At 32.4% G+C, this 21,075-nt stretch overlaps 2 protein-coding genes across 2 annotated transcripts in view; both read left to right on the top strand.

Moving 5' to 3' along the window:
* LOC107997408 (tachykinin-like peptides receptor 99D) overlaps window positions 1-21,075 on the top strand; it is a 66,205-nt gene that overhangs the window by 35,247 nt on the left and 9,883 nt on the right. Inside the window, exon 2 of the mRNA XM_017055988.3 lies at window positions 1,422-3,894. Within this exon, the coding sequence (XP_016911477.1) occupies window positions 3,455-3,894 (440 nt within the window). The 5' untranslated portion in view covers window positions 1,422-3,454. The remainder of the gene's footprint in view (window positions 1-1,421; window positions 3,895-21,075) is intronic.
* Window positions 11,460-15,673, top strand: LOC107997407 (uncharacterized). Its single transcript, XM_017055987.3, has 2 exons — window positions 11,460-13,510; window positions 13,613-15,673. Exon 2 carries the CDS (start codon window positions 13,660-13,662, stop codon window positions 15,244-15,246), a length of 1,587 nt encoding a protein of 528 aa, XP_016911476.2. The 5' UTR covers window positions 11,460-13,510; window positions 13,613-13,659; the 3' UTR covers window positions 15,247-15,673.

Raw genomic sequence — 21,075 nt, 5'->3', positions numbered from 1 at the left:
GATTCTAAATATATGTACATATTGAACTTGCTCGATAAAAAAAATATATTTGTAGGAAAATAAAGGAAAAATATTTACAGGATATAGTTTCAACTTGATGAACATTTTAACATTACATTGTTAAATATCGTTTCCCCGAAAAATTTTGTATCGCACTCGTGTTCAAAAATTCGATAAAAAAAGAAATCACGTAAATTGACGTTCGTGCAATTTTTTTTTTTTTTTCGTTCGTGAATTTCATGACGGTTTAGCAACAATAACGTTAGTTACGGAGGAGTTGATTTTTATCCATGCAATCCTAACGAATTTACAATTACTTTCATTTCTTTCTCGTATTTTATTTTTCACAGATAAACATGAAATGAAACGAAGAATTGTATCATTTTTTAAAAAATTGACAAGATTTTGCCACTATTTTTAAACATAATAATCGTCTTTCCTATTCTCCTCTTGCGATTTAATAATTTTTCAACACATTTATACACATATGTATGTATATGTAGGTTATGATAATGTATTACAGGGAACATAACCTACAAGTATGAAATTAAATAAATATAAGTGGAAACGTAAAATTAAATAAAAATATATGGATTTTAAAATCGTATATAATAAGATTAAGAAATTATATTATGATACATTTTATAATAAATAAAATAAATTGTTAAAAAATTAATACACTTCGTGGTCTTCGAATCTTTCATTTCCACTAATAGAATAGTTATTAATATAATTTGATATTTGGAACAGCAGATGTCACTTATATATGCTGGATACAATAGAATAAATCTATAAGATATGTGAATGGAAACTTAGGTATACAGTAGGAACAATAAGTAAAGAAAATCGATACAATGTAGATACTTTTAATATAGATACTTTTTATGAAGGATAATAACTTTCATAAATAATTTATATTTGTTAACATCGTTGACGTCCACGAAGAAACAATTGAATAATTTTAAATTTAATCATATAACGTAAAATAAAAATAATCCTTAAATACGATATATTCTTTTTTGTTATTTCTATACTTGTATCATCAGATAAAGTGAATGTTATTTTTTGATAGCTTGATAGTCAAAAAGAACATATACATTCATAATAGAAACACGCCTTCTCTGTTCTCTATTGTTTTTTTTATGTGCTTCATCAGAGAATGATAATGAAGCTGCAATGAAATTTGCATAAACGATAAGACGCTACAAAACTAATTTATCCACGTAAAATGAAAAAAATTAACAAAATTTAATTTGAATATTTTTATACAACATACGTATATTAACATAAATATCTGAATATTTTTAATTGTAATTCCTGTTTATACTTGCCATAATTATAATACAAAAATACGTAAACTTATCAACAATATTAATTACAAAAAAGAAGAATAATCCTCTTTGTTACAATTATTGTTGTAGATCTGGCCGTTTGCAAGGATCGACGAAACGAGCTTTCAATGAAATTGCAGACGTGACGAAATGTTTTGAAACTGGTAGAATTCGGCCAAACGAAGAGGAATAGATAGCACGGTCGCGGGGAACGTCAATTCCAATGAAGATCATCGAAAGCATCGGTGAAACTGGTGTGACTGTGAACAGAAGCATTCTTGTCCTCGTTCCAGATGGCGGACATCTGAAAATAATTTTCTCCTAGTCCTTCTGGACGTACCCAACAACGGTTCACGGAAGTGGCACTTGAAGCCATATCTATCTATCTATATATCCCGTGGACCCGCGGATCTTCCATTGCATTCTCGTTAATACGATGTTTTCTCTCTCCTTCCGATTCATTGTGTACGCGTGCACTCGCGGAGCCGAGCTTTATCGACACAGAGGAGATGTTTGACAAAGGATAATCCTCGGTTTCGTTTGTGGCTCGGATAGAGGTGGATCTTTTCGCGGAATGCTGTCCAAGAACTTTCGCGTATCCAATTTCGAGTCCGAGTTTCTTCTTTTGGGAATATTTATGAATTATTCTTAAGGTATACCGTTTGTCGGTAAGGATAAGATGTAAGAATTCGTAAAGTGGATATTAGAGGATGGGATATTAAGAAATCTATTAAGAAACTGATTGCACGGATTGTTCAAGATTTATCTTGGGAGAGGAGTTTCCCTTTTTTTTCTTTTTATAAAGAAGAAAAGAAACATCGATGATGGTTAAAAAGCGAGAGTGAAAAAATGAAGAGGAGAAGAGGAATCGAAACCAAGGAAATTTCGTTGTCCAAGTTTATATATTTATATAAATATATAAGTTAAAATATTTTCGAACAAATGAAATAGAGCGATATTTAATTCGATCAAGATACCTATCAATCGTGATAAAAAATGTTGGTTTGGTAACTTATAAGAATCCTGAGGAGGATTCCTTCGCAACAACAAAGTTTATAGCGAGAGGTAATTACTTAGAGGTGAAGGTCTGGAATCGTAAAAAGAATACAATGGGGATAATGCCACTTTCATTACAAGAAAACGTGATAGGAAAACATGAATAGATTCGCCAGATTTCGCGCATAAAAAGAAAGAAGGAAAGAATCTCGGTTAGGTTACTAGTGGAATGGCGTCGATTCAAGAAAGAAGAAATGCAATACATTCGTTGCCACGTAAAATTATGTAACGTGCCCTCGTCGAAAACGAGCGATCGTTTCCCAAATGAGGACAGAGGAATGTAATTGGGGAAAAAGCCGGATGGACCCTGATCGAAAAATGTTTGAAACGTGTCGATGTCGGTGAAAAAGGTGTATAGTGCGTACGTAGAGCGTAACTCGCGAAAGGAAAAACAACAATGCGAATCGAATGAATTGAATCCAGATGGACAACGGGTAATCACTTAGTAGTCGAATGGAAGCCTGTTAGAGGCGTTGGTGCGTGAAATAGAAGTGGAAGTGAAGAGAATTGTGTACGAGTCAACCAGAGTTGTTCCTCCCCCCTCACATAATTGTAGAAACAACATTATTATTATTATCGATACCCCTATTACGAAAATAATGAAACATGTGCTCCTAGATACCTTTTCCCGAAATTAACATACAGAAACAAAAATGGATCAGAGATTAGAGATTGGTGAGAAGTGAAATTAATTTTAGTAATGAAGTTTCTATGGAGAATAAGAAGATTGTTTTGAACGATTGAAATGGATGTGAATCGTGATAGGACGTGTACTATATTATAGAAGTGCCGTTATATGTAAAAATTTTCAATGTGTAAAAAACAATAGTTAATAATAATAATAATAATAATAGAAAATATATCGCGTCTTTAAACGAAATTTAAACAAACAGTGAAAACAATTTTTACAGGTGTACCGTAGGGTTCCTAAATAAGAAAGAAAAAATTAATACACCTAATAATAATATAAAATTAATTAATAAAGTAAAGATTGCATGTGTCGAAAATGTGAAAAGTGTGGAGATATTGCTGAAAGTGATATATTAAAATAAAATTTAAAATAAAAAATGCAGACCATAGAAGTTTTTTTAAATTCCACCGTCTCCGATCCGTGGAACGTCTCTTTATTGATGGAGAATTACACTTACCACAATAACACGAATATCACGGATTTACAATTAAGAAATCAATTCATACTTCCATGGTGGAGACAAATGATATGGACGTTATTGTTCGCCGGTATGATCATAGTTGCAACCGGTGGTAATCTGATAGTGATTTGGATAGTAATGGCCCACAAACGGATGCGGACAGTCACTAATTATTTCTTGGTAAACTTGAGCATCGCGGATGCCATGGTATCCACATTGAACGTCACATTCAATTACGTCTACATGTTGAACAGCCATTGGCCTTTTGGCACGCTTTACTGCAAGATTTGCCAGTTCATTGCTGTCCTCACCATATGCGCCAGCGTCTTCACTTTAATGGCGATTTCCATCGACAGGTAAATAATATAATGATACACGTAATAAATTAAATATTATCACGTAACGAAATATTTTTTTATTCCTCGTTATCTAATTAATTAAATTTACGTGGACGATGCATCGTAGGATTGCATTTGGATTCAAACTCGAATTTATATAATTCGAGATAAATCGAGCCAATCGGATCCGTCGAGCACAGACTCGGGTCATTTCTATTCCATCTTTTCCTCTTTCTGAGTTTTTCCCACAATTTCCAGGTCCACCTTTCTCGCCTTTTTCTTCACGAAATTTCAAACGACGTCCAATCGACTAGCCCCAGATTTTACCTGATTCTATTCATTCCGTTCACGTGCAGCCATTCGTTCTTCAGCAGAATTTATGCAGGAAGATCATGAACACGCGACGAGGCTTTCATTCGATATGACAAGAAATCTCGCGTGAATATCCCTTCGTGTACTGGAAAATATTAAAAATTTCATTTCTTGCGACCACTTAATCGAAAGTTCACGATCTATCTCGAAAGATTTATCTTACTTTTCAAACAATCGAAGAAATTTCATGTATGTTTGAACGTTGCCCTCGTAGCTTACAGGGAGAGCGTTAAGTAATTCTTTGAAAAAAGAATTTTCATATCGTGGAATAAATAAATTTTCTGACGAACGAGCGTGCAACGAAAAATCGAGAGAGACATAAACGTTTCTATTATTGGAAAGATTTGCCCAAATTTGCGAAATTTATTAATAACACGATTCCAGAAAAAAAAGAAAAAATTTTAATTTTTCAAAAGCGATCGTTTCGATCCATCATCTCGAATGAGTATGAATCTGATTTATTTGTCGAATTACCATCCGCAAATTTCAGCCTTCGGTATAAACTTAATTGAACTTCTATTATCGGGGATTATGAAGTTGAAGCCTTGAAACCGAGATACTTACCCGCCGGTTCAAAGCCGATTAAATTCGATTTAATACCCGATTAAGCCTCGCTTAAATGGGTATTGTTCAGAATCTTCGGGGAAAGGTTCGGGGAAGAGAAGATGAAAGCTGCGAAATTGAATCCGCCGCGTGGAGAAATTTATTACGCGTCCGTGTAAGATGGAGGCGCGTTGCTTTCTGGTTTTCAGCCCTCGACCGCCACCTCGAGTCCAGTTCTAGGAAAATAAATAATGCTCGGTCCGAGACAAGTCAGAACGATCTCAAAGAGACCACGGGAGTTCCAGTTTTCTTTTGTGAAAACTCATCACACAGTTCGAATACAAACTGGACAATTTTAACGTTACAAAGGAAATATAATTTATTCGTTTTTTTTCTCCAAAAAGTTGATAAAGAGATATCTATTTATATTTAATATACCTTTAAGTAAATGTAAATTCTTCCTGTCTTTTACACGAATGACATCGTTACGAAGGAGAATTTCAAATTTTCTGAACGGAACGTATGAAAATATGTTTTTAAACGATATTTATTAATTTTAATACATTTTCTTTTATCTTCGAATATATATCTCGAAGGATATATTTTATTCGCTTTATCGGTTGAATAAAAAGATTTATAAACTTCAGGAAGCTTGTCCACGTGGATGATTTAGGACAGTAATTTATCCCCTTTCCGCGGACAGATTAGTCAATGCCCCTGAAAAATACGAGTTGGTATCAGATATAAATAAGCAGAAGTAAAGCATTCTTCTCAGCCGTGGCAAGCGTGAAAATACGTTGCGAAAGGTATTTTAATATGTATCAGTCAACTTTTTCCACCCCCTCCTCTTTCATTTCGCGAATAAATAGACGTATTTCATCCCCCGAGACGAAATAACCATGTTTATTACGATTATTCCTCACTTGGCGGATTGGAATTTTGATTCAAATTTATGAAGATAAAATAAAGGTAGTTTAAAGAGGCAGGCAGGTTGTATATAGGAAGAAAAACATTTGTCTTCCAGCTTTTATTTTCCATCCAACCGTAGGAACAGTAATATGGAAGAAAAATATGAAAATATACATACACCATTTATCCTCTATTTTATTTTTCTTGCTCGTTTGTTTGTTTGTTTGTTTGTAATCAGTTTCCTGTTTCTTATCTATAATCAAATTATACGCTCGATAATAGCGTATCGGATTCAAATGGAAATAAGAAAATCAGGAATGAATCATCGTGTATCGTATCTCGAGATTACATATTATTGTAACTCGGAGAGAAAATTTTATTAAAGAAAAATTTACCACGAAAGATTAATATCGATGATTTTCAATAGCTCACGAATGCTATCATATATATATATATATCGAAGAATTATGCTTCAACGATTCAAGAAGGGAAGCATGAATGGCACATCGCACTCCGCTTGCCTCTGACATTACCGATAAATGATAATGTGCGTTATCGAGGCTCACGGAAGAAGCTCAAATTCGAGAATTTCTGCTGAAAATCGAAACGGACATTTCAATCGAAGTGAAGGAAATATGCATTGTTTTTAATTAGATATTAAATATATTCCTTTTTTTTTAGAAAAAAATAAAATATGTTTCGTTCTTAATATATTACGATATATTTAAAATAATTGATATATATCAAGATTTTGTAAAAAGAAAAATTTCGAGGATAATCCATCGTGTAATTAGATCAGATCCTCTTTGAAAATAAAATTTAGCTTTGAGTTCGATGATCCATCGTGTTGAAAGATATTCGAAAATAAATAAATAAATAAACAAACAAATGAAAAATAGAATTTGGTATCATTCATTCCGATTAATTTATCTGAAAAACATTCGATACGAAAAAAAGGAATTTTAAATCGTTTTATCACGACTGAAAAGATGAATGTTTATCGATATTTACGTACAATGTTCAACTGTCATTTCTATCTGGCTCAGTCGTAAATTGTAAACGTGTAGAAACGTAAAGGAAAATGGTTAATAAATATTCGTGCATCGATAACCACGTCCTTGAAAAGAAATATGAAATACGGAGTCGGCCGTATTAAAAAAAAAAAAGAAATGAATAGAGAAAAAAAATAGAACGATTGAAAAATCGCAACATTTGACAAAATGTTGCTGGATAACTTTCGTCCGTTCGAAAACAATATTCGCAGTTCGAAGAATTTCACGGCTTCGATCTAAAAGTGGGCAGCGAAACGAAAATTATATCGACAGATAAGTAACGAGAACCGTAGGGAAAAATTGGCGAGCTGGCCTCTTCGATCGTCAATTTTTCATCTCCTTACCGAATTTTCGCCGCCTCTCTTCTTTCCCTCTTCGATCTTTCATCCATCATGGATGATAAACGATAAACTCTCGTACGTCTGTAAATTTTAATTTCTGTCTAAAAATTTATATTTTGAAACGATTGTAAACGATTGTGGGAAGAAAAAAAAAAAAAGAAAGAGAAAAGAAAAAATATTTGCGAGGAATAATTCGAGTCAAAGGAATCGTGAAATGCACCGAGCGATAATTGAATTTGGATGAAGATAAAAAGAATGGGAAGGAAAAAAAAAAATTTCGCAGGAGAAATCTAATTTGACGAAGGGACACGTGACGTCGATCACGTGAGATTCATTTATTCAGAACAAACCACGATCACGGAATTCAATTTTCCTCTGTATTCAAGATAACGTGTTTCCCGCCACGGAGATTGGCCAATAGAGCCGTGTGTTAATTACACGGATTCGAATCCTAACAACGGATGGAAATTGAGAAGATGGACTGATCGATGATAAGGAAGCGAGAATTGAGAAATCGGATAGGATTCTATATCCGATCATTGACAGTGTACTATTGCGGATACCTTTGAATCAGCAGCAATTAGAAATTAAGTGGTTTAAATTTGTTCGTCGTTAAGAAGGTCTGTCAAATAATACGTGACATATTTCGATAAGAGCATTTGGATTAATAAAAGAGTTTATTATCTAATAATAGATAATAATGTATTTATGACATGATACGTATGATATGATATTTTTATAAGAGATTATTAAAATATATTTTTACCAAATAGTTCACAAGACAATGTACAATGTTTATTTTTCACATATTGCACAAGTTAAATTTTTCGGTTTACAGTTTAAAATATGGATGTGTATACATGGATATTACGATAGTCGAACATGAGGCAAATAAGAAAAAAAGAATTAAGTTAAATTTTCCGATACAATTTAAAATATGAATTATGTGTACATAAATATTACGATGACGCTACGTTAAATAAGTAAAATTAATAATTAGAAAATTATAAATCACAATAGATTACTAAAAAAAAAAAGAAAAAAAAATACATAATTATCACAATATAAATTTTTCGAAATTACGATCGTCGTAAAACATAAACAATACGCAATATTTCTCAAAATTGACAAGAATTAAATTACAATTTAATTACAATTTAAATCTTCATTTTATATCACACATAAAAATATTTTAAAATTTCTCAAAATTATCGTAAAATTTATCAATCGATTTAATTTTTAAAGCTATTTATACTCTTTTTTCGTTACTACATTAGTAGTAATTTTTTAATAATGCATATAACGATGTTTATTCGCAGATCGGAAAATATACGGATTCGATTCGTTGATACATTCGTGACAGTTTCCGCAAAGTTACTCTTGACACTGTTTGTATCGGGTCGTGAAAATGGAATGTTCTAGTTCCAGCGTCGAAACATTTTCCGTACATTATATGCACACTGTCTTGATCGTCATCCGTTACGAAGTAGCTTCTTTTTCAATAAAATACGATTGTCCAAGAAACTCCTTTCTATCGATGTCTGTTATTAAATTCTTCTTGCTCTTTACGCATTTCGGAAAGGGCGATTGTTGCACATTGAACACAGTTGATCACTTTTGTAGTAAGGTGAATACGTCGATTGCAACTTACACATCGTGCTTTCGAGACAGCTTGCACCGGCGCGTGAAAGTGAAACTTTTCCAACAATCTTGGAACATCCTCGGCACAATTTTCACAAATGTCCTCGTCATTTTCTGTAGCATAATATGTTGCCTTCGAGCAAAACGTGATCGCCCAACAAAATTTAATATCTTCCAAGTCTCGCGTCTTCCTTCCAAAGTTACTTCTTCTACACATTTTACTGATTTGTCAGTTTAACGCTATGACGATTCCTAGGTTAGGGTTTCTATGTCTACATGTATATACACAGAGCACTGACGAGCTACCTACCAAAAATTGGTAGTGGGGGTTACGGCTTAAATGCCATTAGGCGCGAGGTACGCATTCTTCTTGCACGAACCAAACTTTTCTGGGGGTAATTCTTTCGTTTTCTAATTCTGCATTATTTTACTTCGTGTGAGAAACTTACGTAAATAACAAATTTTAACCAACTTTTATTAAACGTTTGCAATTATATAACGATATACGTAAGTTACGATAGATTAAACGCATCGATACTTTTTCAATTATTGTCAAATGATTCCCAGTAGAAAATGTTGGAGGCGTTGTTGCATCTGGACTTTTCCGTTACTATGTCCTTGACGCGTATCGTATCTCTGGAAGGGAGACAGATGTCTCGAGGAATTTAAGGGCTGGACGACACGAACCGATCCTTTTGAAAATTTCAAAGAATTCAAACACGAAACTGTTGGACCGATGCACGATCAGTTTGAAAAGCTTTTACAATATACACTCTGTATATTTCGGAATACGGAGAATAACGGGAAATAAGTGTAATGAACAGAATAAAAAATAACGAAACAAAATTTCTAACGATTAAAAAAGGCGATCGTATAATTTCTGTTTTTCCAATTTACACTTTCGTGCTTCTCGTGCTTAAAAATATTACGTACTATTTTTTATTTATTTTCTCGATAATAATTTCTATTACGGCATTTTAAATGTACATTGTATTTTGTAACGCTTGAAGATAATATAGCAGTACAAAGAAAGAGGCTTTTATGTGGCTTTGTTTTTTCAATGCGTCATCTTTGTCTTCGTTTCACAACAAAAGGGATTCGGACAAAGATTGATAAATCTAGTATGACTTTTTTGTATCTCTTTTAAAACAAAAAGCGAATAGTTTGTCAGAGTGTACAATACAGTACCAATATTAAAATTTCACAGAGGGTTAAAAGAAACCTTACACACAGGATGTGTGGCATAGCTTTACACATCCTGTTCTTTCGTGCTTTCTTAAAATAGACTTTCACCGAGGTCTGAGGTCCAACATAATTATCTAATCTCTTCGTATGGTTTTCAAGTCGGGTCCCTGGTTCAGGTTAGGTTATCGTATAGGTCCTATGTATAAATTGTCCGTATATCGAGTACGCCATCGTGGTCTTATCGCGTAATTTGATACAAATTTATGATACTTTGTTCTTTACAAGTTTTTGAATTTTGAAATTTGCATTTGATCAAAAGGATGTTTGACCTTTTCTGCTTTTTCTTTCTTTTTTTTTTTTTTTTGTGAAGAATAGTATCATAAATATGTCATAAATAATGCGAGAAATGAAAGAATTTGAACTATCGAATCGAAAACTTTCTAAAATTTAAAAATGGAGTAAAGAAAATAACGTAGAAGAAAATTCACGGAAAAGAGATTTCTTACGTATTTATACCTTGCAGTTTTTTAGATCGTGGAATTATGTGCGTTGTAAGGTATAAGCTTTGTTTAAAAAATTTGTACAAAAAAAGAAAAAAGCAGAGAAGATAGAACAATAGAAAATATACTTTGTACATGGCGGCAAGAATTTCCTTTGAATATGCACAAGAAAAAATAGAAAAATTTTTTCTTCGAAATTTTTATAATAAAGCTCAAGAATTTTTTTCGAATAAATTAATAATAGAACTAATGAAAATCTTCTTTTCTTTGATTAGATTATCTTGATTATAAAAAATTTAAATATTTTAAATCTCTCAATGATAATAATTGGCTTCGTGAAATGGAACAAAGTGAAGTAATCAGACTTCATTTAAAATCGATTATCGTTCGTTAATACGGTCGAGAAATGGGATTAAAAATAAGTTTCTTTTTTTTTTTAATTCCATCTTATTACAAATAAAATAAGAATAGATGTATTATTTATTTTACTATTATTTTCTTGTGGAACTAGGGCTTTCTAATATTAAATTAAATTATTGCAATATACGTATTATCAGTCATAATACGATTTAGTGACAAGATTGATCAAGTATCTATCAAAATATCACTTGTTACATTATCGACAAACCTGTCGATGATATTTGAAAATCAATATAATGACGTCACAACATAAGATACATACATTAAATTCGAGTTGCTCGAATATACGTAAACAAGGTCTATAAAATTTACCCTAGATATTTTCTATTAAATTAGATATTATGATTATCAATAGCAAGCAATATTTTTCTTTTTTTTTTCTTTACAGAATAAAGTAAAAAATAATCTTGCACACACTTGCAATTATTATTAGCTGCACGAACCGATACAATTACGCCGCTTCCAATTTAATCCATTTTATGTTTATTCAATTATTATTCGTCCATTAATTCCATGTTTCTCTGGCTGTTTACACCGATTAATATTACTATTATTATTATATAATATTATCGATCAATACGGCAAGCGTTTAGCTTATTTCTTTTTTTTTTCCAGATATTTCGCAGTTGTAAGATGGAAAATTTTTTTTCTCAACTTCTTACTTCAAACTTTTTAATCGTCAATTTTTCATTAAAATTGTAATTTTCTCGCTCGTGTATTGTTGTCCTTGTTTCTCTCTCGCAAAATCATCCTCTACCTCTCTTTTCTTTATAATTTTCCAGATTCTTGAATAAATTACATTCCATCTTACGATCCCTGCGACATTTTCAGATAAAACGTTACAAGCAAACCTATTTCTCAAGATAAAACGCACAGAGAGAGAGAGCAAAACGCTGCAACTCCTCGAACATTCCCTATACACGTCGTTTCACTGACGTCATATGTTAATGACTAATTTAAGAAAAGTTATAATTTCGTCCCTTCTGTTTACATTTCTTTTCGTAACTTTCCCCAACTATATCCCACACAAATGATTTCTTATATGGACGTGTTTATGTGTAACGGGATTCATTCAATGTACAAGGTGTGTATAATCCAGTTTACATTTATTATTATTATTTTTTTTAACTAATTAAAAATTCGTGATGGAAAATTTGATCGTAGGTATATAAATGGCATAAATAAACATTTGAATACGAAGATCCATGCGAATCGAAATTCAAACGCGAACGTACACCACAATTCGAATTTTAATCAAAATGCCTATGGTGCTATTTCCCGACAATTGGAAAATCGATTAAAATTCCAATGTCGTCGGTGTTGCCGGTTCGATAGGTCGATGAAAATGTACAGATAATACAGCACGTGAATCTTAATCTCAGTAGCAATTTAAACGTTTGATTAAAAATATTCGAGGAATGAGACGAAAAAAAAAAAAAAAGAAAAAAATTAAGAAAAATATTTTTATAATTTTTCATTCACTATATTTCATTTATTAATCCACTTATTTATCGATCAAAGATTATATTATAGAAATTTTGGAAATTTTTTCGACTTTATCGTGTTTTTCTTTAAACGGTAAATAAAAATACACGGATTGTAAATATTTTTATCTTCGAGTGGACTGGCTTTTCTAACGTTAGCAATTTAAACGTTTGATTAAAAATATTCGAGGAGAACGAAAAAAAAAAAGAAAAAATTAAGAAAAATATTTTTATAATTTTTATAAGAATAAACATAACAAAAAAGGAAGAAACTTGACAAATCTACGTCGTCGTGGTAAATATAATCGAAAAATAAAAATTTTTCATTGACTACATTTCATTTATTAATCCACTTATTTATCGATCAAAGATTATATTATAGAAATTTTGGAAATTTTGGAAATTTTTTCGACCTTATCGTGTTTTTCTTTAAACGATAAATAAAAATACACGGATTGCACACGCGTTGTAAATATTTTTATCTTCGAGTGGACAGGCTTTTCTAACGTTAGCAATTTAAACGTTTGATTAAAAATATTCGAGGAGAACGAAAAAAAAAAAAAAGAAAAAATTAAGAAAAATATTTTTATAATTTTTATAAGAATAAACATAACAAAAAAGGAAGAAACTTGACAAATCTACGTCGTCGTGGTAAATATAATCGAAAAATAAAAATTTTTCGTTCACTATATTTCATTTATTAATCCACTTATTTATCGATCAACGATTATATTATCGAAATTTTTGAAATTTTTGAATCGACCTTATCGTGTTTTTCTTTAAACACGATAAATAAAAATACACGGATTGCACACGCGTTGTAAATATTTTTATCTTCGAGTGGACAGGCTTTTCTAACTAGCCTCAGATATTGCCGGAAATAAGGAGAAAAGGGAACTGGACGGAGGGGTAGGTATGCAAGCGTGGTGGCATTAATCATCCTAGGTTTTTAGGCCTACGTGACCAACTCTCCCTTAGGAATGTCTACGTTAACGCTTTGGTAAGAGTGAAACGGACGATGGGTTGGAAAAGGACCGCGGTGGTTCGCTAGGGGTATATATAGACGGAAAAGACCATTCGTGGATCATTCCTTGACTAGTATCCTCAGAGATACTACCCAAGTTTTCAAGACGGCGAATTTTCAAGTTTCCCCCGATCCGCAGAACTTCATCCAACAAGCCTTCCTGGTAAGTAGATTTCTATTCTATTTAAAAGAAAAAACCAGAAATTCTATCGATCTCTTTGAGGGAAAGAAAGAAGGATTCTGAAAATTTTCGATTTACTCGTAGATATTGTATATATATATATACATATATATATATATACTCGATTAAACATGGCATCGATCGAGCCTACGAAGAACGGGCGACGCCTATTCGTGTCCAATTTATCGCCGTACACGAGCAAAAGGAAATTATTAGACATGCTGAGGCCGTACAACGCTACGAACCTCGTTATACTGAGAAAGTACACGGACAACAACCAAGCGTTCGTTACGTTCAAGACGAAGGAGGACGCCGCGAACGTGTTGAAATTGTCGAGGGAGGAAGGATTTGTTTGCGACCTCAGAAGGTTGAAGATATTTGCGGCGTATCCGAGAAAATGGCGGAAAGATAAGAATGGCGGGAAATACTCGGTCGAGTTACCCCCGGATTGTGTCGCCCACATTGCCAGATATCTTCCGTACGCCGACAGGGCGCGTCTAGAGATGGTCTCTCGCTCTTGGAGGCAGGGCAGCCTGCTATCCCATCGCGTCGTTCGCCATCTCGACTTCGAGGATTGGCGCTGGCCCGAGAGCAAATACATAACGACGAGTTTTCTCGATTGGATGGTGACACGCCAGGGTGAGAATCTTAAGAGCGTCACGATAGACGACGAATCTCTCTCGAAAAACTTGAACCCCCGAATCGTGTGGACCATCGGCTGCAATTGTACGCAATTGACCAGCCTTGATTTGACGGGGATAAGAATTTGGCCCTCCTCCTTGAGGACGTTCAAATCGTTGAGCCAATTGAGACAGCTCAGCCTGGGGACAACCGAGGGTCCCATCGACGCCGAGCTTGGAAAAATATTCGATCAGGCTGTCCACCTTGAGCAATTTATTGCGAATGGAACAAATATTTACGGAAAATGTTTGACCCATTTGCATCCTAATTTGGAAACGCTGGTACTGAGAAACTGCTCTCACTTGGAGTCGCGGCTCGCTTCTATCACGTTGTCCAATATGAAGAGGTTGCAGCATCTCGAGATAATATATTGCGCCAATCTCCGAGATAACAATATCCTGCGCACCCTTATCGACACGAATGCCAATTTATTCAAGACGTTGTCTTTAATGAAATTTCACCATTGCTCGTTTATAGAACCTGAAAGAGATATAACTTCGGTACTGGTCGCCAGGATGAGAGAGAAATCCATACCTAAATTGTATCGCGACTTGAGCCGATTGAGCGTCGCCTACTGTATATGGGTGAATTACAATTTCGTTATGGAGGTCGGCCGCTACATGAAGAGTCTCAGCTATTTGAATCTGAGCGGTTGTAAAAGTATAAGGGACGATTACTTGGAGCCGCTCAGAAGCTTGGATCAACTGAAGATACTGGAAATAAATTCCATGCATCCCTCGGTGTCCGTCTTCTTCCTGCAATCGTTGGAGTCGTTGACAGAGCTCCACTGCAGGAAGAACGTCGGCATCACGGACGAGGACATATGCGGCGTCCTCAATAATTGTTCTCAGATAGCGATTATCGACATGGAGGGTTGCTGCCAAGTAGGCCTCCCTACTTTGAAGCGAGCCGCGAGAATGGCGAAAAGTCGGAAGAAACTGATCCACATGTTCGTTGCTGGTACTAGGATCAAAGAATCAATGGAGTACGAGGAAACCGAGTACTTGCAACTCACTTATAAATATAAACACTTTTGAATCGATTATTGTTATGTTATGTTATGTAGAAAGAAGAAAAGAGAGAATGCGTGAAAAATTGTATATATGAAATTTATAAAATTGTACATACAAATTTAGGAAATTTTAGAAGACTGACTTTAAAGATTTTAATTTCTTTTATTTTCTTGACTTTTCGTCGAATATTCGTTTGTATCGTAAAAAAGAAAAATTATGTAAAGCGTGAAAATTGTATATATGAAATTTATAAAATTTGTGAAATTTTAGAAGACTGACTTTAAAAATTTTAATTTCTTCTTAATTTAATCTTTTAACTTTTCATCTAATATTAGTGTGTATCGTAAAAAGAAAGAAAAAGAATTATGTAGCGTGTGAAAATATAAAAATTGTACATACAACTTTGTAAAATTTTAAAAGACTAACATTAAAAATTATATTTTTTACCTAATTATTTTGTACATTTTAATTCTTTTTATTTCCCTCTTAATTTAATTTTCCAACTTTCCATCGAATATTCGTTTGTAATAAAGAAGAAAGAGAAAGAATTACGTAACGTGTGAAAATACAAAAATTGTACACACAAATTTCGTAAAATTTCGAAAGACACATTGAAAATTGTTAAAAATTTTAATTTTTTATTTTCTTCTTAATTTAATCCTTTAACTTTCTATCGAGTATTCGTTTGTTAATCTTAATTAACGTTAGAAATAGGGATAAGATCACACTTAATGCGTCACGTTCGTTCAACATGGATGTCCAAGGTCGAGGATGAAATCATGTTTCAGAAAGTGGATAGAGTTAATCCGTAAGTTCTTAATGGTTTATATATTCTCTGTGGTACAATGACACGCAATGTTAAAAACTGGTTTGTAAATAAAAGTTTGTATTTATCGTATTATCGTTCATCTTCATTCAGTTGTGTACCTTCGATTAAAATGTTTACCTCAATATAACTGTAGTAGTACATATTATTCCATACAATCCATGCTTTCAATACATATCCTTTAATTTACCTTCCATTTAGAATTAAACTCTCACGAGTCTCTATTGTATGCTCGAATGACATTCGTTTAAAGTGCTTCATATACCGTATATATTTATACAGCAAGTATCGAGGTTTATTATTAAACAAAAGATCCAAAGGACTCGAATAAATTACATTGATTGGCTCTTTCTTCGAGCAACAATCGACTTTTGAATAGGATACGTTGTACAATTAATAATAAACGATACATCATCGAATTTTCCATTTTAAATGATTTCTTTCACGCCTTTTTCACCTTCTTTTAAAAATAATTCCAAAAAAAAAAAAAATAAATGTTATCCAAATTTTCAATAAAATTTGAGTTGTAGTGTGAATAATTTCTTTCATTTCCTTTCTTACCTTCTTTTAAAAATAATTCCAAAAAAAAATATATAATATAAAAGAAAAATATAGAAGTATAATAATGATTTCAAGAGGTTTATCCAGTTTCAATAAAATTTGAGTTGTGGTGCAAGTAATTCACGTCTTTCTCACTTTCTTTTAAAAATAATCCCCCCAAAGAAAAGAATATACAAAATACAGAGATGTAATAATGATTTCAAAAGGTATATCTGGTCTCAATAAAATTTAGAAAGCGCATTGAGTTGTGGTGGTCGTAAAAAAATAATCCCTCGTTTTATTTCTTATTTCTAAGCTCGATTCGTATAAGAGGCACGTGCGCTGCTTTTACACTAACGACAAGCGCAAACCAAGTTTACCACTTTACCTGAATTATGTGCCTTTGCAAGTTTTTCTGTGCAAGTTGCGTGATAAGAAAGTAAAAGTCTGCCCCCATAGCCGCAATTAAAATTATCATATTTTATCTTATTTTAGTATCCAGTCGAGTTAAAATTAAATTCTCGATTTAATCCTTCAAAAAATCTGTCCTTAACTGTCATATTTTCAACAAAATGGAAACTTTTCCACACTATTTAAAGACTATCCTTAAGATTAAGATTAATACCATCCCTTTCCTTTTTTTCTTTTCTAATTCTGCCGTGTCGTTAAATAATTCGCAGAACAGTTTGAATAAATAAAAAACAACATGAATATAAAATGGAATAAAAGAAGGATTCGATACGAGGTGGAAAATTGATCGAGCTTTTACAGGGAAAAGTGAGTGGCAATACGTATGCAGTTTCTCGCACAAAATTACAGATAGATCGTGCAACATGTAAAACATCCATTGATCCAGAAATTATCGGTTCCTGAAACTTTTCCACGAAACTATCGATGTGCTTTTCTATTCGTCGCGCAACATTATCGATAGAACAACGAAAATATCGAAAGATATACGAAGGAAGGAAAAGGAACGAGAAAAATATATAAATTTCGAGTCTCGCGATTAAAGAAAAGAAGTTGAAGAAGGAGATAAGAAGGAGGATAAGATAAGAAGGTAAAAGTTCTTGGAAAGATCGGCCTGTTGATAAAAAAAAAAATGGAAAACACGTTTCGAAAATTCTTTGGAGGAAAATGTATAAAGGAAACACGTTTCAAAAGGAATAATTTATTTCACTTTTTGGTCAGTTTTTGTTCAATCGTATATATTTTTTTATATTACACGTTTTTCTCCTTTTTCCTTTTCTTTTCTTATTTTTTTTTGTCAATTGAACGAAGGATAGCATGCAGTTACACAGGTTCGTCTATCTTTAGAAATTTCTGGCACAAAGTTGTTCACGGTTTAACCTTTTTTACCTGACTCTGCGAGGAAAGGAAAATTCCATTGTTTGGATTTCTGTGAAAGGAAAAAGATCCCAGGTAGAAGATTTTTTTTTTTCTTCCCCAAACTTGAGAGTTATTTCCAGAGGCTGAAACTAGAGATCTCGTTTTTAGATAAATTTCTTTAGATTTTTTCAAATCCTAGAAACAAAGCAATAAAACATTTTATTATCCCGGTTGTAAATAAATTTTTAGATTTAAATCCTTTTTACAGGATTACAGAATACAAATAATATAATAATAATAATAATACGATGATACAATGTTAACATATCCGTGTAACGGAGAAGTTTGAAATTTCAGAAATTCGTTACGTCTTATAACGACAGTGTTGTTACACCGTGTATAGTACTCGTACAATAGAGTATTATTATTTATGAGATATTCATTTGCACTCCTATGAATCGTATCTATGAATCATTCGAATAAATTTTGTTCACGAGGAGGAATTCAACTCGGATAATTTCGATGCTGTTTCTTTCTTCTTTTTCTTTTTTTTCGAAAAACCTAATTCCAACGATACGATTCTTCTGGAATTTGAAATTTCGACTCTATTTATAGAAAAAGAAAAAAGAAAAAAAAGACAAGGATATATATTCAACTCGTATGCATCTCAAAGAAAACTTCCGTTTACAATGGATTTGACATTCAATAGGCGTAAACCTTTCGTCGTAAATATTCTATAGCGACCTACATTTTAAAATCCGTAAAAGAATTGCTCGATCGCCACTTCCGTTCACAACCATAAATTCTCTCTTTTAACGCTATTTTATTTTCAATTATACACCTTTATACGCTTTTTCGCGCCTTAAATCCAAGTGCTTATATTTCTTATGTCGAGAAAAAAAGATTACGAACGAACGAACGAAAGGAGATTTAGAAATTTTATAAAAATTTTTAATATTTTAAATCGATTCTCCTTTCGTAACGATAATAATTTGTTAAACGTTTACGGTTAAGAAGAAGGAAAAGAAAAGAAGGAATTGATGTAAAAACTATGATAATTTCACTTAATGTAGGGGACGAGATTTTTATCTAGAGGATTATTCTCAGGGGCCAAAGAAGAAATTTTAACGTTAAGAAGAACTCGAACGATACTGCTCAGTAGGGGGCGATGCCGAGTCAAATTTAAAAAGCGTGAAACTCGTTGGAAGAAAAAGATGTGCAGCATCCCAGTTGTGCCCTTCCAACGCTTCGACAAAATGGAATAGATATTGAAAAATGTATAGATTTTTACCAACTATCTCCTCGACCTTATCGATTCCATTTCGTTTTTTCGAACGATGCTGATGGTAGGCATTAAATTTCGAATTTAAATATTTCAATATTTTTTTTTTTTAAATTGTGCGACTATGATAATATATCTTGCGATATAACATCGGTGACAATATTCCTGAAAGAAAGAAGAAATTTTTTTTTTTACTTTACATCCTTTTTGTTCAACAATTTCTCAAAGGAATTGGCAATGAAATTTTTAACGAAGAGAGATAGAAGAGAGAGAGATAGAGAGAGACTGAAAATTTAAAAAATTATAAAACATTGCATACGTGAACAGCGACCAACAGACCAATTTTTTTTGTGCCAAAAAAAAACATGGACACGTGTTGAAATCACTCTTCCTTCGAAAAAATCCAGAATTTTTTGTTCCGTGAAATATTTACATACAGTTAGAAATATATATATATATGTGTGTGTGTGTGTGTGTATAAAAAAGAATAAAATACAAATATATACGTAATTTTTTTATTTTCATAGCGTAAAATTTTCTGCAAAAAAAAATTCTTCATTCACGGTTCGTTACGACTTTTTCAAATTAATCATTTAATTCATTAAATTAAATTTTATATAATTAAAAAAATTTACACTTCTACTATTAATCTTTTTACAAATTATGAAAAAGTTTGAAAGATAATAGTCTCACTTAGCGAGGCTAATATATTTGGAAATGATTTATTACTCTGATACGATCGTTTAAAGAATTTATGACTATATTTAGCTCCCGTAAAATCTTATCTTATCTTGGTTACACTCATTTAAAACAGATAATAAGGTATGATAAATTGTAGTAAAAAAAAAAAAAGGAAAAGGAAGAAAATTTTTCAAACCAAGATTAATAACAATTTGTAACTGATTATAATCATCATTACAATAAATGAAATAATAATTTCAAAATTATAAATTCTAATCTTCAATAATTCGATACTTTTGATTTTGTCAGAAATTTCAGACATTTTCTGAGGATTCATGTCTGCTAATATCGATGGCAATGAATAATATGTCGATTAGCAGTAATTGAAAAGTCCATTAACTCAAATGTTCATTGTTATATACAAGATATTCTAAAAATGTTGACCGAATATTGAGATAAGATTCTTTTTAAGCATTAACATTTTCCTTTCCAAAAGTTATTAACAAAAAAAAACACTGACTCATTAGTCAAATGGCGACGATAGTGTTGGGTATGTACCGCCAACGAATTACGAACAAGTCCAAGTAAAGTCGAAAAAAGTGTCCAATATAATAAAAACTTTTTTTCTAAAAAAAAATTATATTGAATTCTCTTATTCAGGAGCAACGAATCCATTCTCTTCTTCCTCGATCTTTTTTCCATTCTCATCCCTATTCTTCCTTTATCCTTCTATACTCGTTTCTGAAGAGGAGAAGGAAAAAGGAACGAAGAGGAATTGATAAAAAGGAATGAAACGATGAACAAAAGAATATGATGACGCGACATAAGAGGGGATGAAAATGACAAGAATAGGAAGACAAAAAGAAGGAGGAGGATGAGGATGACAAAGGAAGCTAGAAGAAAAATGATAAAGGAGAACGAGAAGGAGAATGCAATTTTGCAAATAACAATTATTCCTGATAACTCAATAATTCGATAAAAAAATATTCCTCGATCCACGCATAATATTGTTTCGAACTTGTACGTACTTGATCGTGTTTTTTTGTTAATAAACCTGTGCTTTCGAGACATCCTGTATTATCGCTTAATCTGAAAAATTATTCGGATATTAAAAGCTTGGAAAAACGTTGTTTACGTTTCTCAGTATTTATACCCTCCCCGATATAAATATCAGTGGACAGGATACAGTAGTCTAAAT

This window comes from Apis cerana, linkage group LG15, assembly GCF_029169275.1.
Source record: "Apis cerana isolate GH-2021 linkage group LG15, AcerK_1.0, whole genome shotgun sequence".
In the NCBI taxonomy this organism is placed as follows: domain Eukaryota; kingdom Metazoa; phylum Arthropoda; class Insecta; order Hymenoptera; family Apidae; genus Apis; species Apis cerana.
Note: the sequence above shows the minus strand (reverse complement) of the source record. Positions and strands in the feature narration are given on the sequence as shown.